This window comes from Phyllostomus discolor, chromosome X, assembly GCF_004126475.2.
Source record: "Phyllostomus discolor isolate MPI-MPIP mPhyDis1 chromosome X, mPhyDis1.pri.v3, whole genome shotgun sequence".
Classification (NCBI taxonomy): domain Eukaryota; kingdom Metazoa; phylum Chordata; class Mammalia; order Chiroptera; family Phyllostomidae; genus Phyllostomus; species Phyllostomus discolor.
The window spans coordinates 7,959,692-7,981,455 of NC_050198.1; the positions used below are offsets into that span (position 1 = coordinate 7,959,692).

Below are 21,764 nucleotides of genomic sequence, written 5' to 3' on the forward strand. Positions count from 1 at the left end.
TGTGCCATGAGATGAAAAAGGTTGAAAATCAGTGCTCTACATAGCCAGTTAAGTGCCATTAATGTACCACTCCACAAACGTCCCCTGCCAATGAGCACTCTATTGTGCTTTCCTGTGTTGAATGGGTTCTTTAGTCTATGGACAACTCTGCTAGGGCTTTGCTTTCTGTAGTTTATTTGGTATTTGAGCCATGATGACTGTAGGAGGTGTTCAAGTTATGTGCTGGACTCATGACTACGAGTATCGTTTTGGATCTTCAAATGCAAGTTTTAAACAAGGCACTGCAAGTGTACTCCGGCCTGTGTCCTTCATAGGGTGCTGCTCCTTAATTTGGCATTTAAGGTCATCTATAATCTATGCCCACTTTATCTTTTTAAACTAGGTTTCTCCAATCCTTGACAATCATGCTTGTGACTATGATACAAGCGCTACAGAGCTACAAAGACTGAGTTGATATGTACAGTGTTTAGGACTATAGTAAATATATTTACAAAGTTGTTGCTATGACCAATTAATGTATAAATGGTCATTAGAAAGACAGATAGAGGTAACAGAAGGATCAAAGGACCAAGTTAAGAGAAAGTCCATCATTTCACAATTTTGTCTGAGGCCAGGCCTATTGTCGCCACAAAACCACTACTACCCTAATTCGTAAGGGGCCTACTTTATCCCTGGTGAATAGCCTGAGAGAGCAGGATCGGTCTCTGGAAGGAAGGAGACAAGAAAATTAACACTTATTGGGCTCTTACTTTGTGCTAAGTATTTATTTACCTCCTTTAATACTCAAGCCCCAGAAGAATGTTCACTTGTACAAGAACCACTAAGAGAATAATTTCCCACAAAGCAAGAAACTGCTTTAATGATTCTTAGATGAATATGGAGACCTCAACAGTCAAGAATCCCTACTGCTCCAGCATGGATTATGCAGAGCATGGAGTTCTCGGCCAGCGGACAAAGGATGGCAAATTCTGGAGCCCAGGAAGCTTGAGATGCTGCTACACAGCATTCTACTTTCTGCTAGATAGTCTTTCGCCACAACCCCACCAAAATGAAGAATAAAAATATTCAACTCTCCAGCAGGGAAATAAGAACAAGACAGTGGCTGGAGCAAGTTAACTGGTAAGAAATTCAACTAATTAGACATAAATATGGATTAATATGCAAACATTCCTGGGGAGAACGATGGGAAAAGGTGATAACTGTTATATTCCGGAATGAACCAATTTAATTCAGTAAATTTTCTTATATATTTATGAGATACATGGAGGAAATAAAAGTTTTTAGTTCAGGCACAGGAAGACAAGAAAAGATCAAACCTTTAGAAAGCCAGAAGAAAGGAAAACAGCATTAAAATTCCAAAGATGAAAGAGAAGTGGATCTAGGATATGGGAAGGAGTCAGACAGCAGTGCAAAGAATAAAGGAAAGAGAGGAAGAGATGAAGTGCGAAGAAGGGAAATGCAGCCAAAATAAGAGGGCTCCGGTGCAAACAGAAGCCAGAGGACATGTTCAAGAGACATCACAGGGGCAGCTCCACCATTCAGCAGGCGACTTTCACTTGATCTCCCTATTTCCAGCCCAGTGTCTCACCCCACTTCCTACTATGCCTGGGGTTTCCCAAGCCTGGAGCCTCTCTGGTTCATTTTTTTTTTCTCTGAAATACCTCCTGTCTCCTCCAGGGGTAGGAGACAGGAGAAAGTAGAGGTTCTTTATATAGACATTCAACTAATCTGTCTTTTTAGCCCTGTGCTGTATCTCCACTTGCTATAGTACCTGGTGACCTCATTCTTAAGCTCTTCTGGGGCTTTGGGGGCTGGGAATAAGGCTTGCTTTCTGCTGGTATACTCATCTAAAAGCACTTAGGTCCTATAACTTCTTCTTGTTATGACTCTTTTATTTGCTTTTTATATTTCTACATTGTGGTTCAGTTACAGAAGTCTTCTAATTTCAAAGACCACATTTCTGTTTCTTATTCCCCTTATTATTTTCAGTGATAATTTCCCAGAGGAGAAGAGAACAAAAACAGCTTTATCTTGTCATTTTAAAACTAAAAGTTGTCCTTGTATGCTTTTGTGTCTCCAACAACCTAACAGAGTTCTTGGCACTCAACAGACATTCATTAACTATTTGGCTAATGAATGATTAGATGCAGTTACAGACTAAGCTGCTATAACAAAAAGACCTCAAAATACAATGACTCAAACAAAATAAGTGCCTATTTTTCTCTCATGGAATACTCCATAAGTAAGAGGGTAGGTTAGGGTGAAGAGGTGTCACTATATAATTAGGCCATTAAAAGACCCATGTTTCTTCTCTCTTGTTATTTTCCACTTTGTGGGGAAAAGCTATGGTCAAAACTGGCTAACCATTACACTCTGCATTCTAGCCCATGGAAAAGGAGCTATAACATACAAAAAAGCCTTCCAGTTGACAAGTCCCATACATATTATTATTTCATAAGTTCTATAGGCCAGGAATCTGGGCCAACAAACATCAGCTTGGAAGAGATCCTTCACGTTCAGATGAGACCCCACCCTGGCCAACTGCTTAACTGCAATATGTGAGAGACTCTGATCCAAAGAACCTAGCTAAGATGTGCACAGGTCCCTGGCCCACAGAAACTGTGAGATAATAAGCATATGTTGTTTCAATCTACTAAATTTGAGAGAATTTGTTATGCATCAAATAGATAACTAATGTGACATCTCAACTTTATTTAATTATCGGTAACTGACAAAATGAAAACTTAATTGTACATTGAAGGCAAATATAATTTAAAAGTATAAAGCTTACATATATTTTGATAATGTTTTAGGTTTAATACCATTAAAGAAATATTAAATATTAGGCTTTTACCTTATAGTAAAACCCAACTCCTATAATCTGCTCAACAAGTTCATCCACACTGCTGGTAATGTCTTAGTCCTGTACCTTTTCACCCTATCTCTAGAAAGCAGTTTTCTTCCAGAGGTAAATATCACTAATGCTGTGAATACTCTGAGGAAAAGTATGAGCCATATAATATTGCAATAGAAAATGCTTTGATTTTAGACTAGAGAGAATAAAAAATCTGAAGGTTGTTCTTCTAAAGGAGTTGTTACATGAAGGAAAAGGGTACTTGGTGGCAGAAATATCAAGAGTAACACTTACTGATTGTTTCTTTTATAGATTTTATTTATTTATTTTTAGAGATAAGGGAGGAGGGAGAAAGAGAGGGAGAGAAACATTGATGTACAAGAGAAACATCAATCAGTTGCCTCTCGCATGCTCCTGACTGGGGATCTGGCCCACAACCCAGGCATGTGCCCTAACTGGGAATCGAACTGGTAACCTTTCAGTTTGCAGGCTGGCGCTCAATCCACTGAGCCACACCAGCCAGGGCTGATTGCCTTTACATTTGCTTAAATGCTAATAAATGCATACTATAGGCTAATGAAGTAAAATGCTTCAGATGGCTTGGGAGGTACAGAAATCTAGACCAAATGTGAAGGTAGCCTTGGGCACTAGGCCCCATGCCCAGGTCCCTTTGCTAGCCAGAACACAATTCATGTCTTCATTTAATTAACAAGCATTTATTGGGGTGCTGGATATAAAACATGGAATAAGTCAGGTACGGCCACTGCCTCATGCAGCTTACAGTTTAGTGGGAAATATAAACAAGATAAAAAAGCAATGGAATCTAGTGTGGTGTTGCCATTTAGGGTATGCATAGACTGCTACGGCAGCACAGAGGAAAAATACTGAACTCAAGGTGAAAACGGAACTGATAATTGTATCAGAAAGATGTCTCAGTTTAAAATGATATCAAAACTTGGATCTGAAGGATGATCAGGAATTAACTGGAATGGGATGGTAAAGGGAAAAAATTCTGGGAGAGGGAATACTGCCTCTGAAGTCCCAGAGGCAAAACAGAACCTGATACATTTGAGTGACTGGACTTTCGTTAGAAGGTAGAGGTGTGTGGCTGTAGAGGAAATGCAAAGGCCTTATTATACAGGGCTGGTAGGTAACCCTGCAGAGTGTGGGCTTTATTTAAAGGGAGCACAAAACTATTAAAGGGTTCTAAGAACAGTACAATAATCTCACTCCTCCATAACTGACATAATGTTCATGAAAATTTGTTTGGTTTCTGAAAATTAACTTTTCCAAGATGTTAAAAAGCATGTAGAAACATAATTTTTTAATATACTAGCAATAATCACATGGAAGACACAGTAGAAAAGAAATCCCACTTACAATATAATAAAATATCTATGAATTATCTTAATAAGAAATACACAAAATTATGTTAAGAAACGAAAAAATTTTGATAAAGGCTATAAAAGAATATCAGAATAATAAATGCCCTTGGATGTGAAGACCCAATATTAAAATAATTTTCTTTAAGCTAACTTATAAGTGAAATGTAATTCTGATAGAAAATTTCAGTAACTTTTTCAGGAGTACTTGATAAACTGATTGTTAAATTTATTTGGAAGATGTATAAGACTACAATTTTGAAAAGTAAAAAGGTAGGAAGGCTTGCCTTGCCATCTATAAAAAAATAATAAAAGTAACTGAAATTGTATATGAAGTCAAAACCTGCAGAAGTGTTGTAGGTTGAACTGTGTCCTCCCAAAAAGGTATGTTCAATATTCTCTATGCTGTATTTTACATGATACCACATTGGGGTGACCTCTCTATAAGGTACATAAATGTGTAATCACTATGCCATATACTTGAAATCAATATTGTATGTTTTATAATTGAAAAATAAAATTTAAAAAACTGTTGAAAAAGTATGCTCAAGTTCTAATCCCCAGAACCTGTGAATGTGAACTTATCTGAAAATGGGGTCCTTCCAGATATAATAATATTAAAATGCGGTCAAATTGGAGTAGGGTGGGCCCTAATGCAATGACTGGTGTCCCTAAAAGAACAGGAAATTTTTGAAGAGACACACACGGAGAATGTCACGTTGACAGAGGAGGTAGAAACTGGAGTGATGCATCTACAAGCCAAGGAACACCAAAGACTGCTTCACTGGAACCTGGAAGAGGCAAGGAAGCCTCCTCTGGCGCCTTCGGGGAGAGCATGGCTCTGTCAACACCTTGATTTCAAACTTCTAGTCTTCTGGACTGTGAGAGAACAAATTTCTGTTGTTTTACACCACCCAGTTTGTGATCATTTGTTAGGGCAGCCCTAGGACACTGATACCAAGGGTGTCTGGCAATTTTATATTGCCGTGCAATGCCATACAATTTTATATTGTCATACAATGATAAAGAAGGATCTCAAATGAATGGGAATGATGGGGTTTTTTTATTCAATAAGTAGAGATTAGGACAACAGGTTATTTATTTGGAAAGGAAGGTTAGATTTCTATATCACAACAGGTGCTAAAATTCCAAGTAAATCACAGATCTAAGTGCAAAAAATAAAACCACAAAACTGGTAGATGAAAATGTAAGGGAATATTTTTATAACCTCGGTGCAGGGAAAGATTTCTAACCAAAACATAAAACCCAGAAGCCAGATCCAATGACTTTTAAAAATGAAAAGTCCTATTATATACAACATAATCAATGTTAAAAAATAGGGAGAAAATATTTGCAAGATACTTTACAAACATGGAGTTAATATCCAGAATAGATACAGAGATAATACAGATCACAAGGAGACAAGTAACCCCAAAGAAAGTTGGACAAACACAAATATACAAAAGCCATATGTGGATACTCAACTTCACTAATAGTCAAATGAGATGCAAGTTAAAATGAGAAAGTATTCTTTATTTAGGGTGGCTCAAATTAAAAATAATTTCTTTGTTTTAAAGATTTTGTTTATTTTTAGACAGAGGGAAATGGGGGAGAAAGAGGAGAGAAACATCAATGTGTGGTTGCCTATTATGTACCCCCTATGGGAGACCTGGCTGGCAACCCAGGCCTGTGCCCTGACTACAAATTGAACCAGTGACCCTTTTGTTTGCAGTCCAGCACTCAATTCACTGAGCCACAGCAGCCAGGGCAAAATAATTTTTTTTTTAAAGATTTATTTATTTATTTTTAGGGAGGAGAGAGAGAGGAGAGAGAGAGAGAGAGAGAGAGAGAGAGAGAGAGGAGAGAGATGAGAGGGAGAGGGGGGAGAGGGGAGGAGGAGAGAGGAGAGGAGAGGAGAGAGAGAGAAGGAGGAGAGAGAGAGAGAGACATCAATGTGCGGTTGCTGGGGGTTATGGCCTACAACCCAGGAATGTACCCTGGCTGGGAATCGAACCTGGGACACTTTGGTTCCCAGCCCGCGCTCAATCCACTGAGCTATGCCAGCCAGGGCGTAAAATAATTTCTGATAATATTCAATGTTGAATATCCTGTTTGACCATACCCTATTCTACACTGGAATTAATTTTTGGTTTGGAGGGCAATTTGGCAGTGTTTACTGAGATTTAAATGTTCAAACCCTTTTTTCCAGCACATCCTTTTCTAAGGCTATATCCTAATGAAACACATGTTTACAAAAATAAACAGGGGAAAATTATGGTAGTATTCAGACTATAAGACACCCCCCTTCCCATTTGGGAGGAATAATGGTCATTAATGCTGCTGTTGAGTTCTGTTTACATTTATGTTGGTGAAATATTATGTTATTTATGTTATTAAATATTTTACCACATTTTTTTGTTTCAAAAATCTTTTTCCTATTTTCCTCCTCTAAAACCTAGGTGTATCTTATGGTCCAAAAAATGGTCATTAAGTAGTGGACATGCATAATATAGATTATACAACCATTTAAAAGATGTAGATCCATATTTTCTGTCGTAAAAGATGTTTAAGACATTAAGTGAAAATAGTAAGTTGCAGAATATATATATTTTGTAAATATCAACAACAATTGTCCTATGCATAGAAGAAAAAGAAAATAATACCTGAGCTGCTAACAACTGTTATCTTGCAGAGGAAGACAGTTTATTAACTTGCCTCTAATAAATCTATGGCTAGTTGGATTTTTTTTTTTTTAGATTTCATTTATTTATTTTTAGAGAGAAGGAAAGGAAAGGAGAGAAACCATCAATAATGTGGATGCCTCTTGGTGCGCCCCCTACTGGGTACATGGTCCGAAACCCATGAGTCCTGACTGGGAAATCGAACTGGGGACCCTTTGGTTGGCAGGCTGGAACTCAAATCCACTGAGCCACGTCAGCCAGGACTAAATTTTTTTTTTAAAAAATAATAAGATTAAAAATAATAATACTAAGATTTAAGGTACTAATAAAAACTTGTCAACAATATAAAGCAATTGTTTTTCATTCTCTTAAGATCAGTCTTATCAGTTTTTTTTAATGCCACTGGCATATTCAAGAATGTATTTTGGTAAAATTCATGTGGAAGCAATCAATAAATTTCGAATACCATAAAACTGTCATTTTACTCGGCTTAAAAGTAAGAATACTTATATTTTATGGTATCTTTTTTATCTATATCTCTTATTATACAATATTTTACTTACAGTTTGTGGATTAATCTCCTCCTCTCCCATAGGTTCATCCATAATTTGCTGTCCATTCTGCGAAAAGCACAGCAAGTAGAAAGTTACCAAAACAGATCTCACATCAGTTAAAGTTAAATGAAGGCAGACAAAACAAATTCATATAGGAGTATTTCACCCCTGAAGGGTTCTAATGAAGTACAGAACAACCATATAAGTATGCAGTTGCCACTTTGCAATAAGCTATGCTTCAAAAAGTTAATATGTAATTGTTTGTTTTAAACTATAAAAACACTTTTCCATGGAAATGATATAATAAATGATAATTACCTTTCCAGGGGAACCCTTGAGTTTATTTTAATAGTTAAATGCATTACAAATGGTCCTATTCAAACCTCATCAAATTGCATTTACAATACTTTGTATGGGAAATACATTCTAAATTCCAACTCCACTGATAATTAATCAGGGCAACTGATTAATTATTTGGGGGGAAAATTAAGCTAGTCTCTACATCAAAATAGATTCCAGATGGACTGAACATTTAAATGTCAAAAATAAAATTATACAAGTATTAGAAGAAAATACAGGTGAATAATACTTATGGGGTAAGGAGGATGGAAATCATAAAGAAAAAATTGACATTTGAATCCATAAAAGTTTAAAACTTCTGCCAGACACACAAAAATTAATTACAAAGAGAAATAAAACAACATATGACAAAGGGTTGGTATCTTCAATACATAAAGAGCTTTGTTTTACAAACCTGTAAGAAAAAAACGATGGACCTCAACAGAAATGAGCAATAAAGGAAAAAAGAGTTCAGCCTTAGTGCTAATCAAGGAAATGCATTTAATTGAAAGACACCTTTGCCTTTCAAATTGGTAATGATTTACAGAAAAAGTAACACCAAGTGCTATTATGGGGAAAAGAGTACTCAGGATAAACTGCTGGAGAAAGTGTAAATCAGCTCAACCTTCAGGAAGGCAATATAAGTCTGTACTTAAAAAAAAAAAAGAAACAAATGTTTGAAATGGCCCATCACTTTGATTTATTTTTTAAAACAATGGACAAGTGTGCAAAGATGTACATACATACAAGAATGCTCACCATAACTTTTTCCAAAAAAGAACTTCAAATTGGAAATCTAAATTCCTACCAATAGAGAACCAGTTAAATATATTTGGTACAATCCACATTATGGAATACTATGCAGCCATTAAAAATGATGATAAAGATGTAATTTATTGACATGAAAAGACAGTTGCATGTAATAAGTGAAAAAGCAGTTTACAAAACAATATGGATTGTAATGATCCCATTTTAGATAAATATATACATGATTCAATGTATATATTTCTATGGGAAAACTCTGAAAAGGATATACACCAAAATGTTAACAGTGGCTATCTCTGAGTGGTAGAATTTTAGACAATTTAAATTTATGTTTGTTTTTTGCTTGTTTGAATTTTCTAATGTGCCTATAATGTCTTCAATGAATATGTATTATTTGTGTATAATTTAAAACAAAATAAAACAGAGTCAGGAACATATAGCGTCTTCTCTAGTTTCCTTACTTGAAAAAGAGGTGAATTCGCTTGACTACTTGTTATATTCAACAAATGCACAAGAATCTAAGCTAACCATCTTTGAAGCACTATCAACTGGAGAATAAAAGGTAAACCATCCATTACCCTATAGCCCACATGAGGCATCTGCTCTGAAATATGAACTCCTCTCTCTACTCTATCCATTCCTATTATTCATCCATTCATCCATGTATTTCATTTCATTCATGCTATGTTCTAGGCACCAAGTTGGAGGTGAAAGGTTAATAAACACGGCCACCATTCCAGAGGATCTCACAAGTCTACTAACCCATAGAAAGGGTACCTTTCATTTTCAAACACTCACCGAGTATGTTCTAAGTTAGGAAATGCCTATACAATATTATGAAGTACAGAAATGGTGCCAAAATGCAAAAAAAAGGGGGAGGAACAGGTATAAAATCTTTATTTTTCCAAGACACTTTCAGAGGCCCTATTTCTATGTTAAAGACTCAACTCTAAGATACATCTTTCTCCTAAAAGCTACAGCCATTTTTCAACTGAATACTGATTATCTTTACTCAGATATCCCAGATAAACCTAGAACTAGTTCTTAAGAACACTGGCTTTGGAGTCCGACATTTAGATCAGATTTCTGCTCTTGCACTAATTATGAAGCCTCAGGCAAATTATTTAAACTATTTTTTGAGCTTTAGTTTCTTCATATGGAAAGTGACAATTACAAAGACTTATCTTCAGAGAGCTGTAAAGACTAAATGACATAAATGATATAAAACCCTAAGCACAGTGCCTGGCACTTAGTTAACAATCAATGTTAACTACTTTAATTTTGTCCAAAATTCAACTCAATCACCTGCTCTGTGGCCCACCAACCTGCTATTTCTCCTATCTTTGCTATCTTAGTGAATGTTACCATCATTCATCTAGTAACCCAAAGTGGATTTGCTCATTAATTGTATACAGAGTTCTTTTTCTATTATAATCTGCTCAACAGCTTCCCTATTATTTGGCTTTCAGAACCCCTGGTCTAACTTGAGCTACACTTACATTTTTCATGGGGATATAATTTGAGAACCATCTACTCCTGGCAACTTTCATGTGTGTAAAACAAGAATCACAACTTATAACTCACTTTTTAAGGCAAACTGGTACAGCAGAAATAGCACTAAACTTGGAATTGGTGGACAAGGGGTAGAGTCCTAGGTCTGCCACTTATAAGCTTTATGTTTGGGGCAGTTCAGATTTTCTCCTATTATTTTTATCTGTTCAAAATGAGGATATGTGCCTTGCCTAGCCAATGGGTTATCCTTAGGCTGAAAACTGAGTTAACTCCTAAGAAAGCACTTTATAAACTGTAAAGAGCTATACCAATGCAAATTACTATTATTAAGGTGAGGTAAATTCATGAGGTTAAAATAATACTCCATAAAGTCCTTTTGATCTTAAAACCACAAAAAGTTTAAGGTTGGTAAGGGATCTTAAAGGTCTTCTGTTCCAAATATACATCATATGTTTCAGTTCTTTCTATCCCATTCTCATCTATATTTGAACACTATCAAGACAAGAATGCACTACTTCAGCAGGCAGCTGACTACACCATATCTCAGAAAAAGCTTTGGCTGCTAGAAAAAAATTCTTTATTATATAGTAACTTTCCTCAGTAACAAATTCCGTTTAAGAGAGTTACTAATATATGATGGCTACCTTGCCTACACTATATCTGCAAGTCACAGCAAGTAAATCTACAGCTATAACTACAAACCACTCCAACTGGGTCTGTTCTTTTCTAGATAGCTCAAGTTCCTTCAAACATTCCTTTTAGACAGATGAGACCATCTTCTTTCTGAGCATGCATCCAATTCTTCTTAAAGGGTGATATACAGACTTGCATGAAATGAACATTCCAACCTTGATATGACCAATGCAGAGTAAACGGCATATCACCTCTTCTGTCCTAGATAATAACCTATATTAATGCAGGTCACCTATGCAGTATTTTGGAATGTCCAGAACACATTGCTGAGTCCTACTTAGTTTTCTGCTGATTAATCCTCATCTTCTTTATTTACACGGCAACTAAGCCATGTATTCTCTGCCTCATGAATAAAGCCCTATTTTAAAATTTTGCTTCATTTTTTTCCAGTTTTGATCTATTGCTATAGACTCTATAGATTAGATTCCAAATTCAGAAATCAGTCTCTTCACAATTTTCAGCTTCATGTGATTCATATATTTTATAATACATTTTCTTTTCTAAACTCCTCACCCAGCTAATTAATAGTAATATACTAACAAAGCAGTCTAAGAAAAAAAAATCGAGGAAAACATGTTATAAAGGTATTTTATGCTCTACTTTTGGCAAAAATATTTATCTCCTTCCTTTCCAAGTTTAGCAAAGATTTAAATTTTTGAACAATTTAATTTTTAAAGCAGGAAAAGATGAAGGCCAATGTTAATTCTACATACCCGTGCAGGATCTGTACAAAGATCTATCAAAAAAAGCACCTTTACTTCAACAAATGTTTTGTTTCATTTTATCGAAACAGGGACTCCGATGTTATCTGTTAGAAATGAGCACATTACTTCTGCAGCTAAGAAATTTCCCTTTTGAAAAATGACCCTTGGTTTCATTAGAGATTAGGTTACATGGACCATCAGTCAGACTCATTGCAATTTCTATAGTTCTAAAAGTTCAAGAAATAGTACCTATTAAGCAGGAAAATGTATTTCTCTAATTCTACGAAAGAGAGAAAACAGGTGGTCTGAATTTGGCTAGTACCAGGTTTAAATCCCAGTACTGTCAATGCTGTAGTTATCCACCTTTGGGTAAGTTACTTATATTTTGAGCCTCAGTTTCTTTCATTTGTAAGATGCATATAATAGCTACCTCATAGGCATGTTGTAATTAAAAGGATCCACCAAGGGACAGCAGATGCCTCAGTAAATGCTACTTCCTGTCCCCTCTTTTGTTTCATTTCACTGTGTAACATTTACATTTCTATATTTAACTTCTAATGCAATGCAGTGAACAAGTACTGGAAAGTGTGGAGATACCTGTTTCACCACTTAGTACAGCCAATTTCCTGCCAAAGAAATCATTCATATGTGTGGTATATTTTATACAATGTGGCTAAAGAATGAGAACAGACAAAAAAGAATAGTTTAAAAGAGAGGCAATATATTATCCTCTCTCATCCCACTATAATGCCTTCCAGCCAAAAAACTGCAGAGCTTGGCAGAGTGTACATATGCAAATATTATGTGAAATACTGGGAAAGGTTAGAAAATTCTAATCACACTTTACTCTGTTAGTCTGAAATGTGTAAAAGTCAGAAATTAGATAATGTACAATATGGGTACAATGTATAATATGGGTCCCATCAGAGCAAATCAGATAAAGGAGACTGCTGGCTTGAGTTACAGCAGGAATTATTTTCAAAATAAGTTCCAATGTTGTGGTATAAATTTATCACTTAAGATCATTATCCTGGTTTAAATTAAAGAGGATGAACAATTGAAATCAGTAATTCTTAATCAAGGATTTAGGACTTCTAGAATATTCCCAAGAATTTCAAGGAAATTTCTGAAATGTTAAAAATAAGAACATTTTACTTCATTTTAAAATTTCATTTTAAGTAACCCCACTAAACAGATTTTGTTGTAATGTCATGTTAAACAATGTATATTTCCAGGCTGCTGCTTGATACCTTTGAAGAAAACATAAAATAAATTTTTAAAAATGCTCTGAGTTCAGTAGGAGATCATCATGTACGAATATACTAGGACTAAAAAAATTATCTGTGATTGATAAATGCTAATTTTAACTTAGCAGGACATACCAGATACTGACATCTTCCTACCTAGAAATGAAATGTACATATGAACATAGGGAGAAAAGAATTCCTCACAGAGAACAACAGCCTGAAATAAGAGGAAGGGAGGAGAAAAAGAAAGGGTCCAGAGCCTTAGTTGGAGACCCAGGTTGTAGAAATGAGCAAGGGCCACATTTTTTTTATACCATCTTCAAGTTTCCACAAGTATATTTGCCTTCCAAACTCCATGATATCAGCAATGATTTTCCTGCCCAAAGCTTATACAACAGGAGTTCCATGAAGGTGTTGAGGAGGAGGCATTAGAAACCTCTCTCAAATTTCAGTTAAGATACCATCATATTGTTCAGAATCCAAAAACTTTCTATGCAATCACAATGAAACAGTAAGAAACAAGCATTTTAAATTCTTAATAAGGAAGGTATATAATCCTTACCAATGTGTCAGGATTAAGAATCAGCTCCTCATTTATCCTAAGGAAATATCAGAGATGTGCATAAAGACTTATGTACAGTGATAGTCATCATACTCATTATACTGAAAAATAGAAAACAATCTAAATGACCAACAGGGGACTGGTTAAATAAATCATAATACATCTATTCATATGTAGGAATACTATGCAATGGTTAAAACCAGGGCCTCAAAGAAAAGTTAATGATGCAAAGATATGCTTGCAGTATATTAAATTGAAAAGGATAAAAACTACATAGTAGGACCCCAATTTTGTACCCCACCAAAATGTGTGCATGTAACTGGCAAAGCATATATAAAATTTTATCAGTAGTTACCTGGGTCATAGGATTTTCTTCTTTGTACTGTATTTTCCAAATTATATGTATTTATTATATAATTTATAAAGATAAAAAACAATCAATGTAATTAGAATAATCCCTTTATTCTAGTTAAGGTGCCCGTAAGCTTGCTTTGCTATTCCTGCAGCAACTAAAGGCCTGCCAGTACTCAAGACTGTTCTATTTTCTAGACAAGAGTAGGAATGAACTCTGGTTATCTTCACTTTAAGGAGTCTTTTCTTTCCTTTCTGGTCCTGTGGTTGTGGTCTCAGAAAATAGATACATTTTAGGCCTGAATCCACCTCATGTTTTTTGGAGTGTACTCCTAAGGGGAATTCTGCTTATGAAGCAAGAGTATGTTGAGATAAGAATTAAAAAAAAAAAAAGAAAACACGGTAGCCAAAATTAAATCTGCATTGTGAACAGCAAGTATTAGAATTGACACTGCAGAAAACGGAATCCATGCCACGGAGGACAAACTTGAGTAAATGAAAAAGGAAATGAAAGAAAAGATTTAAAAACTATGGAGGACAGACATAGAAATAATCTATGAATAACAGATGTTCCTAAAAAAAAAAAAAAAAACAGAGCAGTTTAATCAATCAAAAGTACAAGAAAACTTTCCAGTTCCGGAAAAAAAAAAAATACCTGAGACTGGAGACTGAGAAGGTTCAACAGAGATCATCAACACCAAGACATGTCCTGGCAAATGTTTTTAAATTTCAAGGATAAAGATACAACCCTACAAGCATACAAGCAGAAAAAAATAGGTTATTTTCAAAGGAACTAAAATCCGATTGACCTTAGAGTTTTCCTCTGCAATAATAAAATGCCAGAAGACAATGAAGTAATGACTTACTGAGAGTGGAAAGGGAAAAATTATGATCTAAGAATTTTATACCTTGTCCTAGTTTTTCATATACAAAGGCCACAAAATTATTCTCAGCTCTGCAAAGTCTTATAAAATGTTACCATCCTGGTAGTATCTTTTTTTCATAAATTGTTCAAAGGTGTGCCCTAGACCATTGAAAGAGAATCAAAATAAGAATTCAAGAATACTGAGGTAGGAAAGACCAGGTGAAGAACACTGACACCAATTTAATTTCTAGAAATCACTGAAGAGAATAATTAACCCCACTAAAACAGCAATGGTCAAATGAAGAATAAACAAATATAGTATATAAACAATGTAAAACTTGAGAAAGTTAAAGGTAAGATGTGTCATCTCAGGCTAAATTAGTATGGACTCAAAATAAGAGTGGAAGAAGGGAGAAACAAAGATTCTAAATTTTGTCTTTCCTAAAAGGATATTTAAAAGCCACTATTTTAGTAATTCGTTAGTAAATATAAACTTTGCAGTGTTTTCAAAAACCACACAATAACCAAAATTCTATTTATTTATTGCAGTCCAAATCACTAGAAGATAATAACTGGCAGAGACTGAATAGTACTTTACGCAGGCATTATATTCAACCATAACGACATGAGGTAGGTCTAATCATCCCTGCTTTACAGATGAGGAACCAAAGGCTTAGCAGAGTAGTGAATGGCAGAAAACCCAGGTCTTTCCAATTCCATAATTCTTTCTTCATTATTTCAAAATCTCCTCAACAAAACAATCCATATGACAAAAGTAAAAAATAAAAACTTTAGATGAATGAAATAATTCCAAACGTAACAAATATAAGAAATGTAAACTTTAAAGTATCTAATTAAGATTAAGGGTCTTACTGTATATTTGATGCTACTACAGAATTATTGATGATTTTATGAATTATGATGGTATGGTAGTTACATGTTTTTAAGTCTTTATATTTTAAGAAATATAAACGTGAATATCTACATCTAAGTTGATGTATCTAGATTAGCTTCAAAATAATCCACTGGAGCTAGGGAGAGGACAAGAGAGGACTTGTGTTGGGGGGTGATAATTCTTGAAGCTGGGTTATGGGAATATGGTGGTTCATTACACTATTCTCTCTACTGTGGCATGTGTTTAAAATGCTTGATAACAAAAACTTTAAGAGTCTTAGGTTATAAAAGGTGAAAAACACCCACAAAATCACTTACTAGTTTAAAGAGGAACCCAAATGAAACAAAAGCATAAAAAAGAAAGCAAGTGTTTGTAAGATTAAGGCCAACAATAAACTATGAGACAAAAATCTTAAGCTGATTAAGCTGGTCACTTAATTTAGACTAAAAATATAATTAGTACTTAATACATACAGTAATAATTGCCATCATTTACTGAGCAATTACCACACACCACGCAAGTACTAAGTACTATAGATCATTTTTTATGCTTCTGACAATTCTGTGAAGGCATTATCACTAATTTACAAGTGAAGACATTAAGCCAAAATGAGCATGTCTATCTTTTTAAGCACTGTGTCCTCAACCCCCAGGAAAATGCCTGGCACACAGTAGGTGCTCAATAAATATTTGTTGAATGAAAACACCTAATATCCTGTCTAAGGTGAATAAGCAGAGCCTAAGTTCAAATTGAAATCTGATTCTAAAACCCCTACTCTTAACCACATTTAAATTTTTAAATAATGACATTTCATACCAATGGTAAAGATGTGTCATTTCCTTGTTTCTTTCTCTTTTTCAGATTTTCTATAGTTGGCAAATTATTTTTTTTTTGAAATAAGCCATTAAAATAATAAATGCAAAACAATATTGAACATTTAAGCACAGACTAACCTAACCACAAAACAGAAAAGATACTTGGGGGACTATAGCATGAAATAAATGGAAACAAAATAGAAGGGAAAACTTTACCACATTAATATCAGCTAGCATAATAAATAAAATAAGGACAAAGCATATGATGTAAGTTATATTAAAATAGGTAGATACTGAATTTTATAGTGTAAAAAGAATACAGGTTCTTTTCAAGTACCTATGAAATTATAAAGACTGATTGTGTTCTAGACCATAAAGTAAACTCAAAATTCTTTTTTTTAAATCAGATGTTAAGAATTCTTTTTTAAAAGATTTTATTTATTTATTTTTAGAGAGGGAAGGGAGGAAGAGAGAGAGAGAGAAACATCAATGTGTGGTTGCTGGGGGCTGTGGCCTGCAACCCAGGTATGTGGCTTGGCTGGGAATCGAACCTGCGACACTTTGGTTCGCAGCCCGTGCTCAATCCACGTAAATTCAAAATTCTTAAAAGCAGGAATCATACAGATCTTATTTTCTGATTATGATTTAAGGATTGAATAAAGAAATAAGCTAAAGTACTTGGTCAGAAATATATTCTTGTAAAATATTACTGGCTCGAGGAAATAAATGTTAATAACAGCTATCATTTTATGCAAAGCTTATTTTGTTCAAAGTATAGTGTTAGTTATGTTATGCATATTTTCTCACTGAATCCCAATTAATCATTATTAAACAATGAGATATGCTATTATGTAGAGAAAAAAGGTTAGGTTGATATTTAATAACTTGTTCAAGATCACAGACCTATTAAGTTTGCAGATAACTGAACCCAAGTCCGAATCCAAAGCTAATACCACTACACTGAAATGCTATCATACATTACTGTTGGAATTCACATATAGGCATCTAGTTATGTTCCTTTTTCTCTATTTATAAATAAAACTTTTGTAATAAAAAGTGGAAAAAACTAGAGTTCTTCCTTCAACATGTTGTTAAAGTGTCCATTATTTAAACACACTATTGTAACAAGGTAATGGTTCATTTTTCTAACATATCATTGATCAGATATAATATTTCAAATTGTATAATCTTTTAAAAGAGATTCCTTTGACTGTATTTATATTCTAAGACAATTAAAAAGGGAGAAGCCATAAAATTAGATAACGTAGGGAAGATAAAGCAAACATGATTTGCCACTAAATTTATTTCTAAAAAGCAGCGTGACCTTGGAAAAGTCACTATTTTCTGGTACTTATATGCAATCTATAAGAGTTTGATGGAACCTTGGCCAGGATGTATTTGAAAATCTGCCACTGCTGTGGGCAAGCCCTTAAGCCTCTCTTGAGATGTGGCTTTCTTCATGCATAAAATATGTGTATACCCAAGAGCTCTTTCAGCTTGGAAATGTTATAATCCTGTGACATTAAGGATTAAAGTTATTTAAGAGTTTGTGGGGGTTTTACACCTGAGGAAATTACTGATTCTGTATTTAAAGCTCTTTTATGTTATTTCTAATTCCTTCTTTCTCTCCTGTATCCCAAACAGTTTTATCTATATCCTTCAGTGGTGCCTTTGTACCCAAGTGTAAGCTAGAATAACGCCAAAGAACAGACTGCACAAATGTTGTCACCTGAAAGAGAAATACTAATAGAAAGAAAATAAAACATTGTTTTTCTGTGAAGATTAAGGAACCTAAAGCAATGTTATAATTTACACAATCCAATCTTGCTATTCTTACTTTGCTACTATTGAAAACTATTAAAGTGTCAACTTTCTTTTTAAGTGCCTCTGTCTACTCCCAGCCAGCCCTATTCAATGCCTTCCTAATACCTTCAAACCCCACTTGTTCGTACTCATAGACTGGGCAGTATTTCCCAAACCTGTCTGATGATCAGAATCACCTAAGATTCCAGTTAATGATACATTACCTGGCCTTACTCCAAACGTAAATGAATCACAAGTTCCAGAAGCCACATGGCCTAGTATTTCATTTTTTTACAGGCACCTTAGATGTTTCGTGTGATTAGACAATCTGGGAAATCACAGTGTAGAGACAAGATCATGGGCTTTAGAGCCTGACATATCAAGTTTCAAAACGTGGCTTTGCCCCTTATTATAGGCATGACTTTGGGCAAGTACTAAACATGAATCTCAGTTCTCTCCACAAGATTTGGATGCTAGTTATGTCGGAAGTTGTGGTAAAGTTCAGTATGCCTAGCCATGTTGGTTGTTGAGTAAGTGTTAGCTTTTCTTTCCTCTCGCTCACCTTGCCACAGAAAATGACAAATATAAATATTTGAGGGGATTCTGGTAAGTCCCTTACCCTAATGGGTCCACTTCCATTTATAGGGCTAAAACTCTGAGTACTAGATAACTGGTTAATGCATTACTTGGTTTGTCTAATTTAGAGTCTCAGGAACAAGTGTAATAACTTCTTCTGATTACTAGAGGCTTAAAGAAGTCATCCTTTCTAAAATAGTTATAAGCATTATGCTTGGCTTCAAAGCCCAAGCTATGTGATTGTGGCAAGATTACCTGAACCTCATCAGTAAAACAGGTGGTGCTTAAATGTTTGCCCAACTGACCATCTTACCTTATTGATAAGATAACTGTTTACTAATAATCACTTAATATAATTAACTTACATAGAGACTTACAGACATCTCTATGAATAAGAAGAAGAGCGCAGTAATAGCTTGTAAGTAAAACAAGACAGGATGGGACTTGCTCAAATACACAATAAATCAGAGCTTAATACCCAAGAAAAATTCTTGTGTAGTATCAACTGTATCTTTTTTAAAAATTCTCACCCAAGGATTTGTTTATTGATTTTAGAGAGGGAGAAAGGGAGAGAAATATCAATCAAATATCGATTGGTTTGCCTCCCACATGTACCTCAACTGGGATCAAACCCACAACCTAGGCATGTGCCCTGACTGGTAATGGAATCCGCAATGTTTTGATATATGAGACAACGCTCCAACCAAGTCACCTGGCCAGGGCTCAACTGTATCTTTTTTTAAAATTAAATTTATTGGGGTATCATTGGTTAATAACATTATATGTTTCAGGTGTACAACTCTATAATACATCATCTGTATATTACAATGTGTGCTTACCACTCGAAGTCTAGTCTCTTTCTGTCACCATATATTTGATCCCCTTTACTCTCTACAACCTCCCCCCATCCCACTTCCCCTTTGGTAACCACCATCCTTCAACTGTATCTTAACACAAAATGTTTTAGACAAGTTTGCAGTTTACAGGAAAAAAATCCAAACTTACTCACTCATTTTTTAAATAGTGTGTGTGTATTTAAAAATTACCATAAGCATAAACACACAATCTGGCAAAAAGACTTATTTCTGAAAAAGTAATCAGAAATATAGTTTCTAATTACAACTCCATGATTAATTACAGCTACATACATATTTTATGCACATACAGTATTAACAAGAGCATTTTACTAAAAATTCTTAGTATTAACTATTCAGATAAGCTATAAAATAATTAAAAGAAATTTTAAAAACTAAAATCTGGGAACATTTAACACAGAAGGAAAAGTTACCCTCAATTCTTAAAAAACAGTAAGAAAAAAACAAACCTCAAATCCTATTGCAAGTAATTTAAAGAACCATGGCTTTTCTCTTGATTTATTAAAATTATTCTTTAATGCAACTGAGTTTCATTCAGCTCCTACCCTTTTGCTCATGTTTATTTCCAGACATTTAATATTTTTACTGCTAGTTTGAATGAGATCTTTCCATTATTGTTTCTGCCTAGCAAAGCTATTTATTGATTGCTTAACATACTTTGTATAATACTGCTTTATTAGACTATTGTTAGTTTTAACAAACCTTTTTAGTGGTTTCCTTAGATTACCTAAGTAGATGATAAACATATATTTACAAATAGTAATCTTTTATCCTTCTTTTGAGTATCTTTGATTTTCTTTCTCTAATTGCAATAGCAACCTCTTCTAGATCATAGAGGTGAAAACAGCAGGCATAATTTTGATGAGACTGCCTATATGTCTCCATCAAGCATGATCCTGGCTATTGGTCTGAGGTATTTTTCAATAGTATCAAGGACACACCCTTTTATTTCTATTTTACTAAATTTTTAATTGAGAATAGACATTGGATTTTATCTAATGATTTGATTTTTAAACTTTTTAATTAGAAATGATTACAGCACAGGTGGCAAACACAAGGCCCATAGGCCCAATCTGGCCCTCCACCTTGTTTTATCCAGCCTGGCACCTTGTTTCTACCTGGTGGCAGTGCTGAGCTCTCACTTAACTGTTAAGGAGTAGTTACATTTATACAGTCCTAAAATTATTTCAGCCCTTTGAGGCAACGGCGAGAATGATGTGGCACCCGGTGAAAATGAGTTTGACACCCCTGGATTATAGGTTCAGGAAGTTGCAAAGACAGAGAAAACCCAGTGGTTTCATCTCACATAAATCCCTGTCAAACACAGGAAATGTATACTGGTACAATGCCCAGACTTTATTCTGATTTCACTGGTTTCACAGGTTCTCATGTGTGTACATCCTACTTATTTTACCACATGCATAGGTTCCTATATCTACTGCCACTGTAAAGATACTGACAATTCATCACCACCAAGGGCCTATGTGTTGCCCCTTTATAACCGTACCCACCTCCCTCTCTCCCCCCTTCTTTTTAACCTTAGCAACCATTTATCTAGTCTCCACTTCCACCATTTTGTCACTTCAAGAGTGTTATATTAACACAATCGCGCATGTAACCTTTTTTTCATTCAGCATGAATTCCCTTGAGATTCATCCAGGTTTTTGTGTGTATCAATAATTCATTCCTTCTAATTGCTGGGTAGTACTAGATGGTGTGGATGTACTGCAGCTTACCATATTTTGTTATGTAGAATGTGCACTTTTTTGCCCAAATTTTTGAGGGAAAAATAAGGATGCACATTATACATGGTAGTACTAATTCTGCATCTATATAAATGTTTTTAATCCTTTTACTTATGTTTATGAGTTAAAAGTGTAACTCTAGAAAGCAGTAATGGTATCCATATGCAAAATAATACCTGAAATATAATAATCAGTTTTGTTTCTAAATAGAAATAAAAAATTGAATCAAAAAATTAAAAGATTTTTTTTCCTAAAAGTTTGGGCCAAAAACGTGGATGCTCACTATACATGGGAGTGCATTATACATGGCAAAACACGGTAATTATTCACCCATTGAAGGACATTTGATTTCTAACTTTTGGATATTACCAAAAAAGCTGCTATGAACATTTGTGTACAGACTTTTGAGTGGACATATATTTTCATTTCTCTGGGATAAATGCCCAGGAGTATGACTGCTAGGTCATGTAAGTAATGGCCAACCTATTTTCCAGGAAGACTATATCATTTTACATTGCCACCATCAGCTTGTCTACATCCTCACCA

At 34.8% G+C, this 21,764-nt stretch overlaps 1 protein-coding gene across 4 annotated transcripts in view; it reads right to left on the reverse strand.

The window, feature by feature from the left end:
- Positions 1-21,764, reverse strand: part of RPS6KA3 (ribosomal protein S6 kinase A3) — a 111,584-nt gene that overhangs the window by 74,446 nt on the left and 15,374 nt on the right. Inside the window, exons 2-4 of one of the 4 annotated variants that reach the window (XM_028523339.2) lie at positions 14,300-14,393; positions 13,294-13,330; positions 7,481-7,537 (exon numbers count right to left, since the gene is read on the reverse strand). In XM_028523339.2, coding sequence (XP_028379140.1) covers positions 7,481-7,522 — 42 coding nt within the window. In that variant the 5' untranslated portion in view covers positions 7,523-7,537; positions 13,294-13,330; positions 14,300-14,393. Of the gene's footprint in view, positions 1-7,480; positions 7,538-13,293; positions 13,395-14,299; positions 14,394-21,764 lie in introns of all 4 variants that reach the window. The other 3 variants (XM_028523340.2, XM_028523342.2, XM_028523338.2) reach the window with 3 other exon arrangements.